At 38.0% G+C, this 20,000-nt stretch overlaps 1 protein-coding gene across 1 annotated transcript in view; it reads left to right on the forward strand.

Annotated features, from left to right (window-relative positions):
- The window catches only part of TBCA (tubulin folding cofactor A), a 25,886-nt gene extending 12,898 nt beyond the window's left edge, over positions 1 to 12,988 (forward strand). Inside the window, exons 2-4 of the mRNA XM_036403797.1 lie at positions 1,934 to 2,039; positions 9,084 to 9,170; positions 11,831 to 12,988. Of these exons, the coding sequence (XP_036259690.1) occupies positions 1,934 to 2,039; positions 9,084 to 9,170; positions 11,831 to 11,911 (274 nt within the window). The 3' untranslated portion in view covers positions 11,912 to 12,988. The remainder of the gene's footprint in view (positions 1 to 1,933; positions 2,040 to 9,083; positions 9,171 to 11,830) is intronic.
- Positions 12,989 to 20,000: the final 7,012 nt, after the last annotated feature.

Below are 20,000 nucleotides of genomic sequence, written 5' to 3' on the forward strand. Positions count from 1 at the left end.
CACAGAAAATGTTCTCATGGTTCATATTTCCTGTATATATTTTTTTAAAAGCAGAATATTTCAAGTTCTTGTGACATGACAGCTACTACAGAAATAGGTCAATAAATACAGATGCAATTCTCAAGAATGCAGATGTGAGAAAGGTAGGCAAAAGTTCAAAATTAGGTGAGAACATGTAGTCTTTCCCTGTTTGATGAAAGTATACAGACTTGAGGGAGCAGTCAGTTTGAAAAGTTAGTGTGCATAGGAGATGTGAATGTGAAAATACAAATAATGTCATGCACTGAACCTTTTGTTTTGGCTAAAATTTAAAATAATGTAAAATGTTTCATTCAGAAGTATAAGTTGTCTTTAGTTCCAATGGGGTGCACATTTCAATAAGTGAATCACATAAAAACATTGTTCAATCACACCTCTCCCCTTGCTCCTCGAGGGAATTTGCTGTTTTCATTCAGAAAAAGTCATCTGTTTCACGGGTTGATTAAAATGAACTTTTTTAGAACCTAAAAGTAGCAAAGCAACTAATACTGTCTGGAATTAAATCAGGTAACCTTGATCAAACAATTAACTCATCCTCTATTAAATCAATATTTACTGATGCTAATACTGGAACTAGTTCCAGTAGTTGGAATTACAGCCACTCATTTAGTGTCTTTATTATTAGTAATTAGGTTCCTGTCTTTCTCCAGTTCTACTTCTCAAAGCTGGTACTTGGCTTACATGTAGAAAATGGCCTGATCTATTGACCCAGAGTGCATGCTCCGCACACAGCTGAAGATGCTTTGTAAGGCTGACAGCCCTTTCTGGCTGTGTGACTCCATGAGGACTGAAGCAAGTTCAGGTGCATGTTGCTACAGCCCAACCTAGACTGACTGCTGTGGAGCCATGGCTTAGGGCTATTTTAGCAAATAAACTCTTGTAAATAACAGGGAGAGTTCCAGCAGTTGCATTATCAGTATATTCTCATTGGATTTTTTTTTGTCATACAGCTCAGTGGTGGTTTTGTGGCAGCTTCAGTTCACAGGGGTTCTTGACACCCCAATAGCATTCTATCCATTCTCAGCACTCCTAGTAGGGCGCTTAACTGTGACAAATGATGAACTAATTAACACTGATGCACTAATGTGGTCATGAAGCTCTCTACTAGACCCTACTAGACCTTTATTTATTCTCTTTTCATTGTATAATATATTCTTTGCTTCTTGAATCTGCTTATGTTCTTTTGGATATTAAATTACCTTCAAACAATCTTATATAGGTCAATCTTACCCTTGTTTGGGGAAGGACTTTTTTCAGCACGATTTCAGGTCTGCAGAAGTATCTCCATGTTTGTTCTGCTCCTGATCTAGCTGAAGAGAAACTGTTCCAGTATTTTTCAGATCCTGAAAGATGCTTTGGTTCATATCTAGTATTGCATAATCTAAGATATGCCTAATGAATACGTGTGATAAAGTGGGAAAGTTTGATAATGGGATTGCAATGTAATAGTTACAGTAGGACATCATATTAGACTAGCTTAATATTCCTCTGACCTTCAAACTTATTTCTATTGCTCTTGAATTTATGCTTGTTAGCAAAAAGCATCCTGCTCCCAAGTATGGGTCCATTATTATGATTAAAACATGGATTCCTTTTCCTTTGAAAGACAGGAAATAAAGAAAATTGTTGGAATATAAATTCTGGAACTGTTACTTTTGTCTGTGACCCCCAAACCGGCATCAAGACAAGTGAAGAAAATACTCTTTTTATATTATAGCTAAATTTATCATTTCCTAGATACAGGGTTTTTTTTGCAGTAGTTAAAAGCCTTTTTTTATAAAATTGCATATTATCTTCCAGGCCTGTAACTTTTGAGTGGGGGGCTGTTTTCACTGATGTTACTTTTTACTGTAATAGAATGAGACTAACACAATGACTTGGTTGTTAATTGCAGGCTGGCAAAAGAAAAAATTATGTATGAAAAAGAAGCAAAACAGCAAGAAGAAAAGATTGAAAAAATGAAAGCTGAAGCATGCGATGATTATGGAATTAAGAAGCAGGTAAACTATTCCTAGATCTTGTTTTATAAAATCCTTATTGGTTTTCATTTAATCATAGTCATCTTCAGAGAGAGGAATCTCCTGTACTTTTCTAGACTCATGTTATATAAATATTAGACTATAATTGTGACATAAAAACAGCCATAGAAATTTCTTGAAGGTGTTAAGTTGCAAGGATTATAGTTTATATGTATGTATATGATTACTTAGTACTTTATGTCATGATGACTGTCACTCACTCTGTGTGAGGCCATCATGGACTCTTTCTTGGAAATACGGAGAACCTGTAGTGAATACATGGTCTCAGTGGATGTAGGTAAACCAAATACTTGCTGCTAACTGGAAATGTTAGAGCAAAATGAGAATGCCCAGTATTTAATATGAAGGGGAAACATTTCAGCTGAGTATCCTTTTTTACTCACTATTATCCTTTTGGTAAAATCACAAACCTCAGAGAAAGAAAGCAGTGTGAAGCTGCTGGAGTTTGTAGTGAAGTCATAGATTAGGAGGGGGCATGCTGTACTTTGGTCTGCTCAAGAGTACAGTGTAGTGTCACTGTTAGTATGATTACATTTTTTCTTGGAAGGTTTACCACAAGGATAGTGGTTGCAGACAGTTGGTACATACCCTTTTGGGAGAAAAAGTGTCACATCTACCCACAAGAGGAACATGGGTTTGGGAGATTGGTGTTTATTCTTTACAGAAGTGTGAAATGTGTGTTTCACTGTGGTCCTCATATTATTTCAACTAACTATGTTATCTTTTGATAATGTTTTTTGTCCAAGTATTTCCAAGATGTTTTATCTCAAATCTTCACAGAAATCAAAACTGTACTAAAATTATTTTCACTTAATAGTAATAAACATAACCTTCTGGAATCCTGTATTTTTTTAAACAATGGAAGAATAGGTTAAACAAAATTCAAATACAAAATTAGCAAAAGATAGGAGAAAGCCTTTCTAGAAAAAGTTAAACCAACTTTTTTAGTAAATTCATATTTCAGTTCATATATCTATGTCCTGCCTTGCTTTCATTGTGCCATAGGAATGAAATACAAACAAAGAATTTGTGTACAAATAAAGATTTGTATTTATGGAGCAGACTCGTCTTCTGCCTCACCAGACTGAGACTTGAAGATGTACGAAACAACAGCCTTTCTGAAGATCTGGTGCTAACAAAAACTAATGAGTTCAATTCCTATTTTTAGTGTTGTCCATTCATCAGATTATTTGACTGTATCATGGTACTTCCACAGTGACCTGCAAGATATCATGAAAGTCAAAACCAGTGATGGCTGTGAACTTCTGCTGAAATTGTTACCTACTCCTTGAAAGTCTTTCTAGAGACCAATGACAAAAGCCTTCACAGAAAACAGTCTTGATTCATTCAGAAATTGCCTGATCCACTTTGAAAGCAATCAGATTCTCCAATGATGTTTTCATTTCTTGTTTATTCAGCACACTTTGCATTCTGGAAGTTATTATTTTAGGTTATTAAAAATTTGGAGACTTCAAAGAAAGTTATATGGTTCCAGGAGAGTTTGCTCAGAATGATATTTTGGATACAGTAAAGACTTTGAGATCATTTTCAGAAAAAATATCTGTAGTTACCCATTTTAAGAATTGCTTCTAGTTAATCTCTAATTTCTTAAAATACAGTTGTAATCTTTATCTTAGTAATGAAAAGTAACATTTGGGGGGTGGGAATGAATTCAGTTACTTGAGACTAGGAGAATAGTTTTAACTATTAATTTAGCTGAGGTATTGACTAAATCATATGTGTGTGTGTGTGTGTGTGTGTGTGTGTGTGTGTGTGTATATTTATGTATTTCTATACATGCACAAATCAATCCAGAGTTCAGGCAGGGATTCTTAAAAAGCCTAAAAGCAATACTTTCTCTTGATATAGTACTGTTTTCATTTAGCTTTCTAGTTATAACTCAGAACATACAGTTTTACATACAAAAGCGAATACGGAAAATTTCACTTTAAAGTGGAAAATACCATTCTTACAGCATATGTAGTCTTTAGAGTATGTCTGGTCTGTAATGAGGGATCAGTCCCTTTTTAGAACAATAGGTTTTGATTCAGTATTTTTCTCGTAACTCCTTATGCATTGGGGCAACTCATGGTTCCAGTGGACTCAAGTCTTCTCTAGCTGAGGCAGTGACCATCTGGGATGGTTGGCAATTGTTACATGCTAGCCCTCACCTGAACTGTCCAGAAGGACTTGCTTAATGAGGAGCAGATTCAATACCAGGAAAACAAAAAGGACAGTTTTCTTGCAATGCTGTTAGATGCTGAAGATTCCATTGCAATGTGCAAGAAGACTTTGTTGTGGTAATAAATATTGAAATACTTCTGATTTATCCCACCAGGTGCAAGTTTTGCTTATAGTTTCTCTGGGTAGCAAGAAGTAGTGTAGTTCTAACTGCCTACTGATTTTGTCTTAATGAAGTCTTAGTTTCTACTCAGTTATAACAATTCTCAATACATGAAGACTTTCCACAGGACTTCATAATACTACTTTAATAGAGAATTTTCACACAGTATCATTCAAGTGCAAACTCCAATGTTAGAAACTTGTAGCTTTCTGTGTTTCTGTGGTTGTTGATGTTCATATATAAATAAATATTCTTTCACAGCTCATGCTTTTATTTTGAGACATGTGAGCTGGGGGAAAGCAACAACTCTATGTTTCCTCTCTCTGGGATTGTAGAGATACTCTGGTGGTTTTGCTAATTGGCAACATTTTTACTGATAAGTGGGTGGTAAATTTTCCATTTTTTGAATGTAATTCTACAGTTCCAAGTTACTTCTTGAATTTTGTTATTTCTAGATGAATTAAAAATCCAGTGGATTTAACACAGAATTTAATCTCTGCGTGTCAAAAGTACCTAAGAGTATATAAAGTACATCTTGCTCATACAGTTTTTTTCCAGTATTTGTGAAAACTGCAATATTTCTCTTGCTTTGTTGAGTGAAAGAGTACCTTCTGAAACAGCTAGAAAGACAGGCATTTGGAAATTATTTGCTGTTTTGGAAAATAATGTGAAAGATGGTAATTTGCTGCTGGTCTTGTTATTCATGGATTCTTGCTGAAAGGCGGGTTGTAATGTTCTAGAACTTTTAAAATGTCTTTTTAGCCTCAAAGAAATATTCTGGTTAGTTGGCTTTTTACATGCTTAGCTCTTTCCAACCACCCACCTGATTGGTTCAAAGTTCCTTCTTCTCACAGATTGAGCAAGATTAGATTAAATGTGCTGTTTTACATCAGTCTCATTATTTGCATAAGTACTTTTTCTGCCCCCTAAGAATAGATGATCTTTGTTTAATATTATGAATTCTAGCTCTAGATCCTTGGTAAAGTTGCAGTGGAAATGCAAGTGAAGACCTAATGCTTCTCCTTATATATTTTGACACTATCCTTAACAAAAGCGCAGTTTGTTTGCTGAAAAGCCAGCAACTTGGAATTCTCTGTACCAAATACCATACAATATCCCTAACACAGACCTGGTATTAAAGACGCATTCAAACTTTATGAAAGAAACCAAATTATGAAGAGGCATTACTGTGATCCTCCTTTTCCCCTTCTGTTTTCCAAAGAGTGTTTTCCTTCTTATCTAGGCAGATATAGTACCTTTTGGATTCTAGACTTTATGTCTTTAATGTCCTAAAGTGATCTGCTTTAGAAGAAACAGGATTAGATCTTAACAGAGGAGCTGCAAAGAAAACTCATTTGAAATACCAAGGTATTACATCTAGAGGGTTTCTCCTCCTCCATCAGTTTTCATGCTAGAGGTGGTAGGTAGTTCATTGTTGACACATGGCCATTTCTTGAAGCACTCAAGCACTGTAGAAACCAAACTGTGTTTCCCAGTTTTTTATTGCAAGGTCTTTCAGGAGTCTTTTGATGAATGTATTTGACAACTTGCCTAAAGCAAGTGTGCTGTTGTATGCTGTATTTGTGGATGGTTCAAGCTTCTTTTGGGCCTGAAAGCAAGTAGAACTCATAAAATTGTGTTTCCTACAATTCTTGTGTGCATTTATGGGGGTTTTTTTTGTGCCCATATTCACCTTAATGCTGTATCTCCTTTGAGTTCCTATGCCTAGCTTCTTGCTACATTATCTATGCTGTACTACTCCATAGATCCCTACACCACAATCCTGGCCAAGTACATTGATATTACCAAGGCCCAGTACCTTGATACTACTTCTGTTTACTGCTGAGATGAGAAGTACTGCCATGGTGTGGATTTAAGCTACAAATATGGATTAGCCTACCAGTAGCCTTAGCATGATTATTTATTGTGTGCTATTAGTGGGATTACTAAATTTTGGAACCTTTGGTTTTTGTGATACTTAGAGGTTACTTTTTTTCTTTTAGTCCCTCTCCTTCCACCAGGTGTGGCTGTAATTAGTTAATGGATTCCAAGTGCTTTACAGACTTTTTGAGGAAAAGTAGTTCAAACCAGTAGCACTTGTTTTAGCAAACAATTTTCTACATGTCTTTTCCTTACCTCTGCCATCTTTGAGTAGATCCATACTGTTAGGATTATCTGTGCAATAGAAAACAGGCAAGTGATTATGTGACAGTATTTAAAAGCTAGACTATATATTAATTTTTGTGTATGTAATTGGTACATATATGACACATTTACATTTGTCATGGTTTCTAGCCTACCTTTTCTGTTCAGAACACCACTCTTTTCACATGAAACAATACTGGCATTATAACCTGTGACCCAGTAGTATATCAGGGTGTCCTTCTAAGCGCAAGGAGAACCCTATGGAATTTGTTTGGGGTTTTTTGTTTTATTTTGCAGTGGAGTTTTTTGTTGCTTTCAAATTATTTGGATCTACATATCTATAAATCTCTTGGTTAGATGTGGGTCAGTTGGGCGAAAAACCCAAATCAACATACTCTGCTTCTGTTTTTTGAAGCTGATAAAACTAATATCTCTCTCTCCCTCATTATTATTACTGCATTTTTAAAAGTTATTAAATTATTCTTATCTCAGCCCACAAGGTTTATCTTTTCTTCCTGTTGTCTTCTCCCCACTAGGCTGGGGGCAGGAGCAAGTGAGCTGCTGCCTGGTACTTAGTTGCTGGCTGGGGTTGAATAATAGTCTTTAGCTGGAGTTGGAATTGCTCTGGTCTGGTCAGTGGAATTTGAGTTGCTGCAGTGCATGTCACAGGGATGGAAATGGCTGCAGTGCCTGGCATTGGAGTTTGGGTGGCTGTCGTGCTTGGCACCCTTACAGTTCCGTCTGAAACTTGGGCAGAATTTTTATAGAATTTAAAGAATAAACGCTTTTAAAAATCCAGTCAAAAAGCTTATATAATGTTTGAACTTTTGACTTCACTATGTATATTTGTAAAAGTAAATAGTCTTATCTGAGATTATCAGCATTTTTTGAAAAGAAATTGGTTTATGCAGAAGTTAAATCATAATGGGTGCACAAAATTCCTGTTCTCCCGGAACAGTCTCCAGCTGTTTGCACTTACTGAATATAGTTCTAGGACTTACATCTTTCAGATTTTTATTTATCGTTGCACCACTGGCACATATAAATAAAACTTGGGTAGCCATTTGGAAATCAGTCAAATATTGTTTTGAATCAAATTATTTGGGTAGATTTGTTTATTTCTTAGAGCAGGCAGGACTATAGCTTACAGAGTCAAGATTTACATGCCTTCCCAGGTCGCTTGTCTAGTGGCACATACCAAATAAGTTACTAATTTCATATTATCCGTTTAACAAGTTTTACAACACAAAAATACTTCATATCTGTGTGGCACAAGGAAGTAATTATTGGATATTCTCACTCCTGTAGGTATTCTACTACATAAAGCAGAAGGCATCATATCATGCAGTTTATGGCACACCTCATTCTATGGCTGTTACATTGACTGATTAAAGTGTAAAATTAGAAACGAAAGTTTTTTCTCTCAAAACCAAATGGTCTAAGTGACACTTAAAAACTTGCTGATAATATCTTGTTACACAAAGCCTTTCTGAATACATAATTGCATTCTTAACTACAGCTTAACATCCTTTTACAATGACTTTTTGATACAGCAGCATTAATACTAGCAGGATGATACCACATAGGAATGGCAGAAAGAAAAAAGCGATTTAAAGAGAAGGCTTTCTGTTGCAGGTTATCCTGAATGGAGATGTTTCATATCTAAATATCTAACAGATTTTAATTCCTAAATAAATTTAACGTTACTGAACAACTCTGCACATCTTTTCTTCTCAGTGTTTGGTGTTCAGATCCAGAAATGCTCCATGAAATAAATGTTCCCTTTCTTAAAACTGACGTTGTTTTCTTTAGGAGGTGGCAGGATTTTCAGATTCAGTGGGGTGCCAGTTTAGTAATTTTGTTCAAAGTGCATGGTGAGAATAATCTTTCTCCTAAAATGAAGCACAAGGATATGTAATAACTTTTTATGCATGATAAGCATCAAAAATATGAGCCTGCTGGTCTTTGCTTTTCATTTTTCTTTACCTTTGTCTTTCAGTCAGAGCCTCCTGCAGTCTGCACACAATGTGATCAATAACTCAATAACTTTTTTCATGCAGTAATTATCTCTATGGGGTATTATCTGAACATTCTTTTTCTTTATTACCCAAAAGATGCAGGAGATATTTATATAACCAGCTGATCCCCTTTTGGATGAAGCTGCTTCATGACAGCAGGAGAAAGTTTGTTATAAATAGACTTTTTAACAACTGCTGAAAACCTTACTAAGCTGTACTTTTTGGCCAAGGGAAAGATTATTCTGAATACTGTCTTGCACTTAATACTTGATATTCAGTTATGCATAGAGTAAATGTGCTGTAAATTAACAGAGTTTTAAGCAATTATGCTAAGTGAATTCTTTTAAGAAAAGAAGCCTATTCAGAAGATATGTGCAATTGTTCTGAAGTTCCTAGATAATGACTAGATTGCTGATTTTTTAGAGTAACAACTTATCCTACAAGATAATGTTTCTATCTGGAACATATTCTAATTTCATTGTCTTCTGATTTTCACAGATCGAGATCTTACAAGAGTCACGAATGATGATTCCAGACTGCCAACGCAGACTAGAAGTTGCACATGCAGAGCTTACTCAACTACTAGTGAGTATTGCATCACACCCCAACTGATGAAGAAGTGCTGCAGTTCCTGGATAAACAACTGCAGCAAATAAAAACTGGATTAAAGAATTTTCTGTAGGTCCCAAGACCAGCATCCTATAAGATACCAGTATTTTGCTTTAGATAGCAGTCTTTGCAGACTTGGTCTTCAGTCTGTGGAGACTGTGTGTGTGTTAGAAGCTGTCCTTAATGTAATGTACATTGAACATACATTTATCCCAGACTGTGAAAATGGACTCAGAACTCCTGTCCTAGTGCCCTCATCAGAAAAATGAGTTCACTTACTTTAGGTTTTATAGATAGTATAAATGTATATAATATGCTTGTACAGAACTGAAATTGTCAGGTACTTTGGTTACTACTCCTATTACGCTATGGACAAGTCAGAGGAGTCCTTGCTGAGTATTGCTTAATGTTTTATCAGTGAAATGAGCAGTACTGCCCTGCTTTTTAAGATAAAAATACCTTTAGGAATAAAGAGTATGTTGTACAAATAGATTCACTGAACCTATACTATGTTTGGAGATGATAATGCTTATTTTAAAAGCTGCCTTCTCATCAAGAATTCAGCTACACATGTTGGTGCACAATAAATGGTATTGTGAGGCTAAAAATAAACATCCTAAATTATGTCCCAGATATAGTGATGGCTAAAATGCAAATACTTTTTTAATGGAAAAGTCAAGGTGTCCTAATCTCAGGTAGCCTGCCTCTACTGTTTGCCAAAATAAATTCTCAGTACCTGGCAGGATTTAGGGTCTTTTTGTCTCTCATCTAGTTACTGAACAGTCTAAATTTCAGTGGTGTGCAAAAATGGTGCTGTTGATCCATAGTATGCAAACCTAAAACAAGGAATGGGGACAGTTACTATTGCTGTTAAGAATTTGGAAGTCTTCATGTGTTTCTTTCTGTGCTTAGCTCATCTTCAATGCATTTATTGACATGTACTGTATCCTAGTATGTTTTTCAATTGTCAGTCTACTTAAGCATTTTTCTAAGAGTACTCTTAATCTGAAGTTTGTTTTTACTCGTCCCTTGGTTTTAGATATTCAACACTTACCAAATAAAGGTATGCATAGGTCAAATCCACTTGCACATGACAGCCATTATCTGGGACCTTAAGCAGGACAAAAGAATTTACCTTTGCTTTGAGTAACATAGAATGTGTGTTTTCAAAAATTATATATTCCTCATTTCATAGAACGGTTTGGGTTGGAATGAACCTTCAAAGATCATCTGTTCCAACTCCCTTGCAATGACCAGGAACATCTTCAACTACATCTGGTTGCTTAGAGTCCCATCCAGCCTGACACTGAGTATTTACATGGATGTGATGCCTACCACCTCTTTAGGCAACCTGTCCCAGTTCTTCACCACCCTCCACTGTAAAAAACTTCTTTTTATCTAGCCTGAATCTATTCTCCTTTAGTTTAAAACCATCACTGTTTGTCCTGTCACAACAGGCCCTACTAAAAAGTCTGTCCCTGTCTTTCTTGTAGGCTTTACAAACCCAACTTTCAGCCTGTCCAGAAAGGAAGGTGCTCCAGCTCTCTGATCATCTCTGTGGCCTCCTCTGGACTCCCTCCAGCAGGTCCCTGTCCTTCCTGTGCTGGGAGCCCAGAGCTGATGCAGCCCTGCAGGTGGGGTCTCAGCAGGGCAGGGCAGAGGGGCAGAATCCCCTCCCTGGCCCTGCTGCCCACCCTGCTCTGGATGCAGCCCAGGACACGTGTGGCTCTCTGGGCTGGGAGTGCCCATGGCTGGGTCATGTCCAGCCTCTCAGCCACCAGCACCCCCAATTCCTTCTGGGCAGGGCTGCTGGGATCTGTTCATCCCCAGCCTGTGCTGGTACCAGGGCTGCTCTGACCCACAGGCAGCACCTCGCACAATGGCCTTGTTAAAACACATGAATTTTTCCATGGGCCCACTTCTCGAGCTTGTCCAGTTCCTCTGGATAGCATCCCATTTCTCAGTTGCATCAGCTGAGCTACTCAGCTTGAGTAGCTGATGGTGTTATCTGCACATTTATGGATCTCACTTTCTGTGTCATTAATGAAGATATTAAATAACACTGTTCACCGTACAGCTCCCTAAAGGACATCGCTGGTTGCTGATCTCCATCCAAACATTGAGTCACTGACCAGTTCTCTGGCTGTGACCATCCAGCTAATTCCTTATCCAGTGAAGAGCCCACCCATCAAATCCACTTCTCTTCAATTTAGGGAGAAGGATGTTGTGGGGGACCATATAGTCCACAATGATAATTCCGTTTTTGCAGTCTTTAAGGACTTCACCTGACTGCCATGACTTTTCAAATGTCATGGAGAGGAGCATGGCAACTGCATCAGGCAATTCTCCAGGACTCTGGGAAGCATCTTGTCAGGTCCAACAGACTTAGGTATCTCACATTCAGGTTCCTCAGGTTGTCATGAACCTGATCTTTACTTACAGTGGGAGGGACTTGGCTCTCCCAGCCCATTTTGTAGTCCATCCACTTGAGACCTGTAAGAAGATGCTGCCAGTAAGACAGAAATATTGTAGAGTACCTCAGCTTTCTCCTTATTTGTTAGCAGTTTTTACCTTCTTAAATTTAATCCCACAACAGTTATTTTCAGGATACTCAAAAATGTTGCTTTTGATTACAGGAAAATGAAAAAGAATTGGAAGAAGCTGAAGAGTATAAAGAAGCACGTTCCATACTGGAGTCAGTGAAGCTGGAAGCCTAGCTGTTTTCCAGTTCTCTCCTTATATGCATTAGCACGGGGTCCATTCCACAGTTTCATTTGACTATGGCTCTACTACTTTTGTTGACTTGCTAAAGTTCCCTTTATGCAAACTGAGCTTTCTCTAACTGCAAGGTGCATCAAATAAAGAATATTCTGAAACATTTGTGTGTTCCATATTTGGGCAAAATAGATATATTTCCAGTTCACCTCAATTAAAAAAAAAAAAAGAAAAATAAAGCCCATTTAAAGTAAGTGTATTAGTTAATATAGAGAACTTAAATCTGAACAGTTCAGGCTAAGAAACAAAGTTTGGCTATTAGAGGGACCACTAATAACTTAAGAATGAAACATCTTTATAGAATAGTTTGGGTTGGAAAGGTTCCATCTAGTTCCAACCCCAACATGGGCTTCAGAAGCACCTTATATTTGAAATAATATACATTACAGCATAAAAATCTATACTGAAAGAGAAGGTAGAGCAAATAACCCTTCCCAGTCACCTACCTTTTTTTTATGGTGCAATTTTTCTGTAGTTTTATCAAGTATGTACTCCTTGATTACTTTTGAGTCCAAGGCAAAAGCTGACTCCGGATCGTTCTCAATGTGCATGGCACTAAGTTGAGCCCAATTCATACAACTTCCATGCATCAAAATTCTTCTGCTTTTCGGGAAACAGGATTTAGCAGGTGACTAGTATATTGTGAGTTGCATCTGCTAATAAGAGTTCTGGACTGAATGCTTTTCTTGAGAGCACTTTGGCCTAAGTGATTTTTTTTTTTAACAAAATTCAAACCCCAGGACACAAAAGAGAGCTAAGGGGAACTAATGGGTAACGGAACAACACTTAGTCTGCCCGGAAGACCATTAAAACATTATGTACAAAAGCTGTGGTTTTTTTCAGAGTAGCTTCTCTAAAGCAAATAGTAAGTTCTGTTGATAAACAAGGAAGCTTTTTATATTAGTTTTTCTAGTTTGAAAGTGTTCTGGCATGTTTCTTAAAGGCAACACAAAGCACAGTGTACCTTTTGTGTGGTGCTAAATTGAATATTCAATAAAATTCTTTGTTAATTTGCCTGAGTTTGAGTAAACTGCTGTTTCAGTACTTACTTATGTACCTTAAGCACATTTAGAGTAATGTCTACTTCTCCATCACTCTTAAGCACTACTCTGGAAGATCAACACCAAAAGATTCCTGATTGGATCAGTCAGAATGATCTTACTTTTGAAGTGACCCCAGACCAGTACCACAGAGGAGGGCTAAGAGGTGAAACCTGTTTTGACAGTACAGTTCCATAAGAGAACATGCCTGACTTCTTACCAGCATTGTGTTCTAGACATGGAAGTGCCAAGCAGACACTGCCTGGGTCACAGCACATATGAAGTTCTACTGAGGAAAATATCCGTCTTTGGACACTCATTCACCCAGCTGAATGACCAGTCTGTGACCTCCACTGGGAAAGGTGGCTGGAGTGCACAAAGTGTGTCACAGCTGAAAGACTGCAGCGTGAGTCTGCTTGCAGCCATTGAGTGGCGTATGGTGAATAAATGCTGAGCTGAAAAGAAGTGTAGGGAGATGCCAAGTCTGCTGGGTAAAGTAGGGTTTAAAATAAAAATTGCTCTTCAGAAGAAGAAAGAATACACACTTCTGGAAAACAAGCCCAAATAAAAATTATGTGCAGTTCCTGACTACCACAAAAAATGCATATGAAAGCTAAACAGGTGTGACCTATAGTGGCTGAAGGGAAGTAGGATTGTGACATGGCTTAAGGCAGCATTTAGAATGAAAGTCACATGGCCTTGAACTACCACACAAACTTTAGGAAATGTTTCTTAGTGCAGTAGTTTCTAGGGTGAGTGGTTTCTCATGTTTGCCTAATATGTCTCTGTACAAGCCATTTCCTAGCTCCCTATTACTGCATCATGGACCAAGATGATACTCTGCCCTACTACTAAATTCTCTAAAAATGAACATGTTCTGTAGTACAGGAAGTAGCCAGCCTCAAAATCAAGGTATGTTCACACCTGAAAATACTGTTTCCAGATGCCTCGGGAACTGTCTTAACTTCTGAAGGCAGCATGTTTTCAGACTGCCAACATCCTTTAGGAGAAGAAAAGAGCTAAATGTGCGCAAGTATTTTGGGTGAAATCCACAAAAAGCATAAACCACAGAGAGCTTTTCTATTTCCCTGTAACAAATATCTTGTTTTGGCAACCCACCTTCCCCATCTCTGGTGAAACCTTTCAAGGGACCTGCAGTCAATCTGTGTTCTAACACTTGGGGCATGAGGGGTGGGGGTCCTTGGTCTAACTCAAGAGGTTCAGATCAAGGAAGAGGCTCAATTACTGAGCCATACTTCCTCCTAATAGACTGAGGTCCTCAGAATTGCCACATTAGTGTGACAGGTGGCTGGCTGCACAGCTCCTTAAGACTGGGCAATCACCAAGAATTTACTACTAAAATTGGATGGGCTGATCATCCCAAAAGGTACAGTTCTCTTCAACAGACCTGTATGACGAAAGAAGTAGAATAGCAAGTCTGTGCATTTAATATGTAGGTGATACAAGGGTGTTCAGTATCTTCAAGGACAGTATCAGAAAACAAAAGGTTCCTGACAAACTGGAGAAAATTTAAAATACTTATTTTAGTAAGGACACATTTAAATAAGAAAATAAAGCAAACTTACACATGGCAGCAGCAATTTTCTACTGCACCAACATAGGAAAAAGTCAATGCTGGACACCATTTCTGAGAGATATAGAAGAATTTTAGTGTATTACATGCAAAACATTAGTTTAGCTCATAAGACACGGCCAACAACCTTTACACTCCCCTTTTTATTAGAAAGGTTTTATCTCGAAGCTGCAACTAAAATAGATAAACAAATAAGGATTGAGAGGAAAACAGTGAAAACTACGAAAAAGACTGAAAAATGGTCTGTGCAAAAGAACGAACAAATCCAGACATTTTAGCCTGGAAAGTACTGAGGGTAGCAGTGGTAATAATCTTCAAGCGTAAACAGAATTACAGAGGAAAATAATACATTTTTCTTGGCAGACAGAGTAAGATGCAATGAGCTTGAGTTACAATGAGGGGAAAAAGTATTTCACAGGTTCCTTCCTTAGGAAACAACTAAGACAAATGATGCTCTAGAAGAGACTGTCCATGGAGGCTGTTTGAGCTGCCTTCCTAGAGGTCTTCTCTTGACCAGGCAGCTCAGTCACTCATGACACAGGGACCACTGATCCTGCCTCATATTTACACATTAGGGAAAAGCATCAAAAGGTGGATAAGCATTCATAGTTTCTCAACAACACTTCTCTCCTCACTCAAAAATACAATAGAGTTGTTACATAGCTGAAATTAATGACTTTGAATACAGCACAGAGGAGATCCCTAGAGTCCCCTCAAAGGAGACAATTCAGTGATACCTACCTGACTTTTCAGATGTTGCACTGCACATTACAACACAGGACACAAAGAAGGTGAAAATGGTCTTCCTTAATGAAAGGACCAGATTAACTAATTTTTTCTGACTTTCCACTTCCTATTCACATTTCTGAACACTTATCAAACACACACAATGGTCAAAAGTACTTCAGGTTCCCACTTGTCATTTTATTTTATGTGTTAATTTGTGCACAAATGAGCTCATTCAGGGCAAAGATAGGAAGCAAGTTTGAAGTGCAGCTGAAATCAGAAGGATGGAACTTGCAAGGTAAGAAGTGAACTGTGAGGCCTGCTGTAAAAAACTGCAAGGGAAGTAGCAAATTTAATTCAAAGAAGAAAATGTTTTCTCTATGGCCTAACCATCTTAACAATCCTTCTCCCATCTCATCTCAGGGAACCCACTTCTAAGGACACTGAACAGAAAATACAAAGGAGAACCACTTCTGGGTTCTCTTCCATGTGCAGTCTTGGCTATGCTCTGTTACCACATGTAACGGGAGGCTCACAATAAATCCAAATTATGGGCTTAGGACTTCAGAGGTGATGGCGAAAGGGATCCATAATTGCCACCTTCCCCAGTTTTCTGAACACAAATTCAACCACAGTGAAAAAACCAGCTCTTGAACTGTGCAGAGTGCTTGCTAGCAAATCTCAGCAGCCAGCATTTCAGGGCAAACATCACCACTCTAGAACCGCTCAACATTAAGATTACCTTTAAAAGAAAGAAAAAAACTTCTACAACAGTTTCGTTTTCTTAGTGTTCTGAAGTTACTGTAGATGTTACATTACATGGAAGGAAACCCAATAACCCACTGAAAGAGCCTCAAGTAATAAGGTTAACAGAGGCTGAATAGGTTGAAATTGGAAAAATAAGCATATTATTTATGTATCAATTACTACTTGCTCTCCATTTCAACAAAAGGAAATAAAATTTTCTCATCTTTCCTAACAATCCAGAGGCCTCCTTCTGCCCCTGCATAATTAGCAGTAAATTTCACCACAGCTCTCCATAAGCAATCAAAAAGGCTACCTAATTAAAAAAGTAATTAGTTTACACAGATAGATATGAGTGGGTAGATTAGTTGATGAAAATAAAATTAAATTCCTCTGGATGCTTTTAGTGACTCAGCTTTCTGCTCTGTTGCAGTTTCTACACATTTCTAAAGGAGCAGGTTAAAAATTAGTACAAAATACTTCATTTGTAAACGAATAGAGTATCTTTCAAAACCAATTGATCAGATTTGGCTTGTCTTCTGTTTTCAACACAGAAGATAAACTTCACATTTTATGAAGTATAAAAATCAGTGCCTCCATAAAAGGACTAATGAGTTATGTTTCATTTTCTCAGATCACTTACACAATACCTAGGCACCAAACTGAACCAATGCTGCACCTGTAAAAGGAAAATTTGAACACTAACACCTGGAACACTATAGGATTTGTAAGAAGCCAGAATAGCTCCTGATACCAGACCTGACCAAAGGAGTCTTTTTCCCAGTCATCCTGCCATCAGCAGACGTCAAAGAAAAGAGGTTGAGCAGGACTGTAGTTTACCGCAGGATAAACATACATCCTTCACACTCCTGCCATTTTCCCAAATGAAGGAAACTCCATTTTATTTTGTGGTGGGAGCAGGGAGCTGTATTCAGACACTTTGGCTACTTGTTTGTAGTAGCGAAAATCAAAGGAAGACAAGTATAACAAGTATAACAACCATAATCCTTGATGACAACTAGGAAGTTTTGTCAGAGAAATCAGTGAGTTAAGAAGCTTCCTTCCTCAAAGGCTTTATCATGGCCAGTGCCTACTGATAGACCTCAACTCCATGAAGGCATCAAATACCATTTGTCACATTCAAACAAAATTGCAATAAGAAATCTAACCAGCACAAGGGAGGAGGCTGCCTTTGAACTGTGGAGGGGGGAAATGTGATGAACTAAACATTATTTGTTAAGCAAATTAAACAGTTGTAAACTTAGGTTTTATACTTTCATAAATTAAGAAGCTTATAACTGAAACTAAAGTTTTAAACAGAGATATAAAAATATACAACTACTGTATACTGAACTTTTGAAACCATTTGTTTTTTAACGTGCCAGTAATAAACTCTCATTTTGTTTGCTATTTTTGGAATGCTCCTCACCAATTCAAGGTGTATTGAGTCAACTGGCAATTTCTGGCTACTATGAACTCATGAGAATCCACTTGGAAGACATCTGAAATTCCACATGTATCCTCAGACACAGTAGATGGAGCCAGTGGGGAGGAAAGTAAAGCTTTTGAAGTGATGAAAATGAAGCAATTTTCCCACCAAAGCTAACAAACTTCAGATTACTTGGTCAAACCAATTTTAAATTGGTAATTATCAACAATACCTATACACTGTTCACCATCCTACACAAAGTGAGCTGGTGAACCTTGTCCATTTCTGAATACCACTGAGCTTTTAGAAAGACAGGCCTGAAAAGCCATCACATTAGGTCTTCACTGTGCCAGGGCAAGAGGACAGAACCCACGTCCTCCATACTAAACCTTCAAAGGAGCCTAGATCTGAGCTGACATGGAAACTACTTTCCTTTCATTAAGCTTACCATTAAGAGAGGAGTGCTGTCAGAGCAGCATCACAACACTTCGCAGAAATGAGGATCAAGGTAAGAATGGTGAAATTTTTTCAACACTGAACATTCTGTGGATAAACAGACAATTCCAGTCTCTTCTACACCAAATGCAGCACCTTTCAGAAAGGTTCCAATTAACTTTTAATAAAAAACTCAATTGGAACTAGACCAATACTCTATTTAGACATCCAAATACCAAACTTTACTCAAAAATTACAACATCATCAGCTGCCTATGATTAAAAGCACTTCCTACCTGGCTTAATGTCAAAGAGATAATGCTACTTGTCACATAGAGTTCCTTCAGAAATAGACAATTCACTTCCCAGTTTACATCTCCTTCATGAAGCCCAAACAGGAAAATGTAGAGAATGCTCTGCAGGTCTGCGAGCAAAGGGAAAACCCACACTGTGCAGATGCTTGACTAGCCAGACAGACAAACTGTACCTTGTCTTAGATTACTAGGCAGAGTAGTAGACCGCTATTACAAGGACAGCTTACCAATAGCACCGCAGTTTCATTTTGTTGTTATTCAGGAAATTCATTTGTCTCTCCTTACTTCACTTTTCCACACAAAAAATATTCCAAAACACCCCCACAAAACCCTAAGTGTTTTAAGTTTGTTCTCCCAGTGGTGATGTCATGATTATTTCATTTTAATACTTCTGTCCTCTGGTGTAAGTGAACAAACTACACTGAAGTGTAAACTGAACTTTAGGTTTATACACAAGCTTCAGAACTTTTTGCCAGTTTTAAGCACCGAAGTTAATCATCTCAGGATTATGCCAGTATAATACTGTTAACCAAGCAGAAACAATTACTCCCTTACATGAGAAAAATCACACACATTGCAAGATTAACACATGAAAGGTACTTGAAATCTCCAGCTGTTTTTTAAAGTCTTCTGCGCTAGAACCTGGGTTGTGAATGGTGGTAAATCTGATTAAGTGCCCAGGTGGACAGGAGAGGGCAGGATGAAGAGGAATGAGCTGAAGTGTCTATTGCCTGGTAGTTAGGCTAACTCTGGGTGCACAAGACTTAGACTACAGGCTGAAGGTGAATCCAAATGCATACCTCAAGCCAAAGAGAGAATCACTCTGCCTTCTGAAACCCAAAGCTGTTCAAAACCACATACACTGTGCTAAAAATAGAACCATGGCAAGATGATCACAAAGGATAACATTCTTTGCAATCCAGGATAAAAACCTTATAAAGATGTTACAAGACAAAATATTCAACCTCTCAGCTTCCTTTTGAGTTACAAGGTAAGAGAATTTAACCAATGCTTACATGGAAACTGGCCTGCCTTGAGCTCTTATTTCCACTACGAATCTCAATAAGCAATCCAAGGAGCCCACTACTGTTTTCAAACATTGAATTCAAAAAGGAACACACTCATCCTGACTGTATCAGGCTATTTTAACTCTGCCTTTCTAATTTTCTCCCTGCAGAGCAAAAACCAGGCACACTCTGAGGACAGCACAGGAGAGAAGAGCAGTGACAGCTGGGAGCCATCTAAAGTAAGGAAGGCCATTTGCAAGGAGGTTTCCTCCCCCAGCATGTCACCATCCCTTGCAATAGACTCTCTCCTGCACCCCCTCACTGCTTCATTAGCTGTAAATGATGTGGCTTAAGAAGGAAACAGAACTTTTTTAACATTTGGAGAGATCAGCATTGCACAAGAGACCTGATTTGCTGATTACCAGCAACCAAGCCCAGCATAGGGTTCTGGTCTCTTCCCAGTTTGGACGCCCCAACACACGACTCTCTCTCTAGTTCATCACCCTCAAAGAGTGGAATTTACCAATACCACCCTTGCCTCCAATGCTAAAAAAGAAAACCCAATACTTCCACTTGAAAACCACTCTCACATTGCCCATCTGAGCATGAAAAGAACAGTAATTATGATGGAGTTCCTGGACTCACTGTAAAAGGCCACTTTAAGCCCAGTCTTACAAGATGGCACTACTGCCATGATGTTCAGCATTTTCTGTATCTATCATGTCTAACTCTTTCATGCCCCA

Source organism: Molothrus ater, chromosome Z, assembly GCF_012460135.2.
Source record: "Molothrus ater isolate BHLD 08-10-18 breed brown headed cowbird chromosome Z, BPBGC_Mater_1.1, whole genome shotgun sequence".
In the NCBI taxonomy this organism is placed as follows: domain Eukaryota; kingdom Metazoa; phylum Chordata; class Aves; order Passeriformes; family Icteridae; genus Molothrus; species Molothrus ater.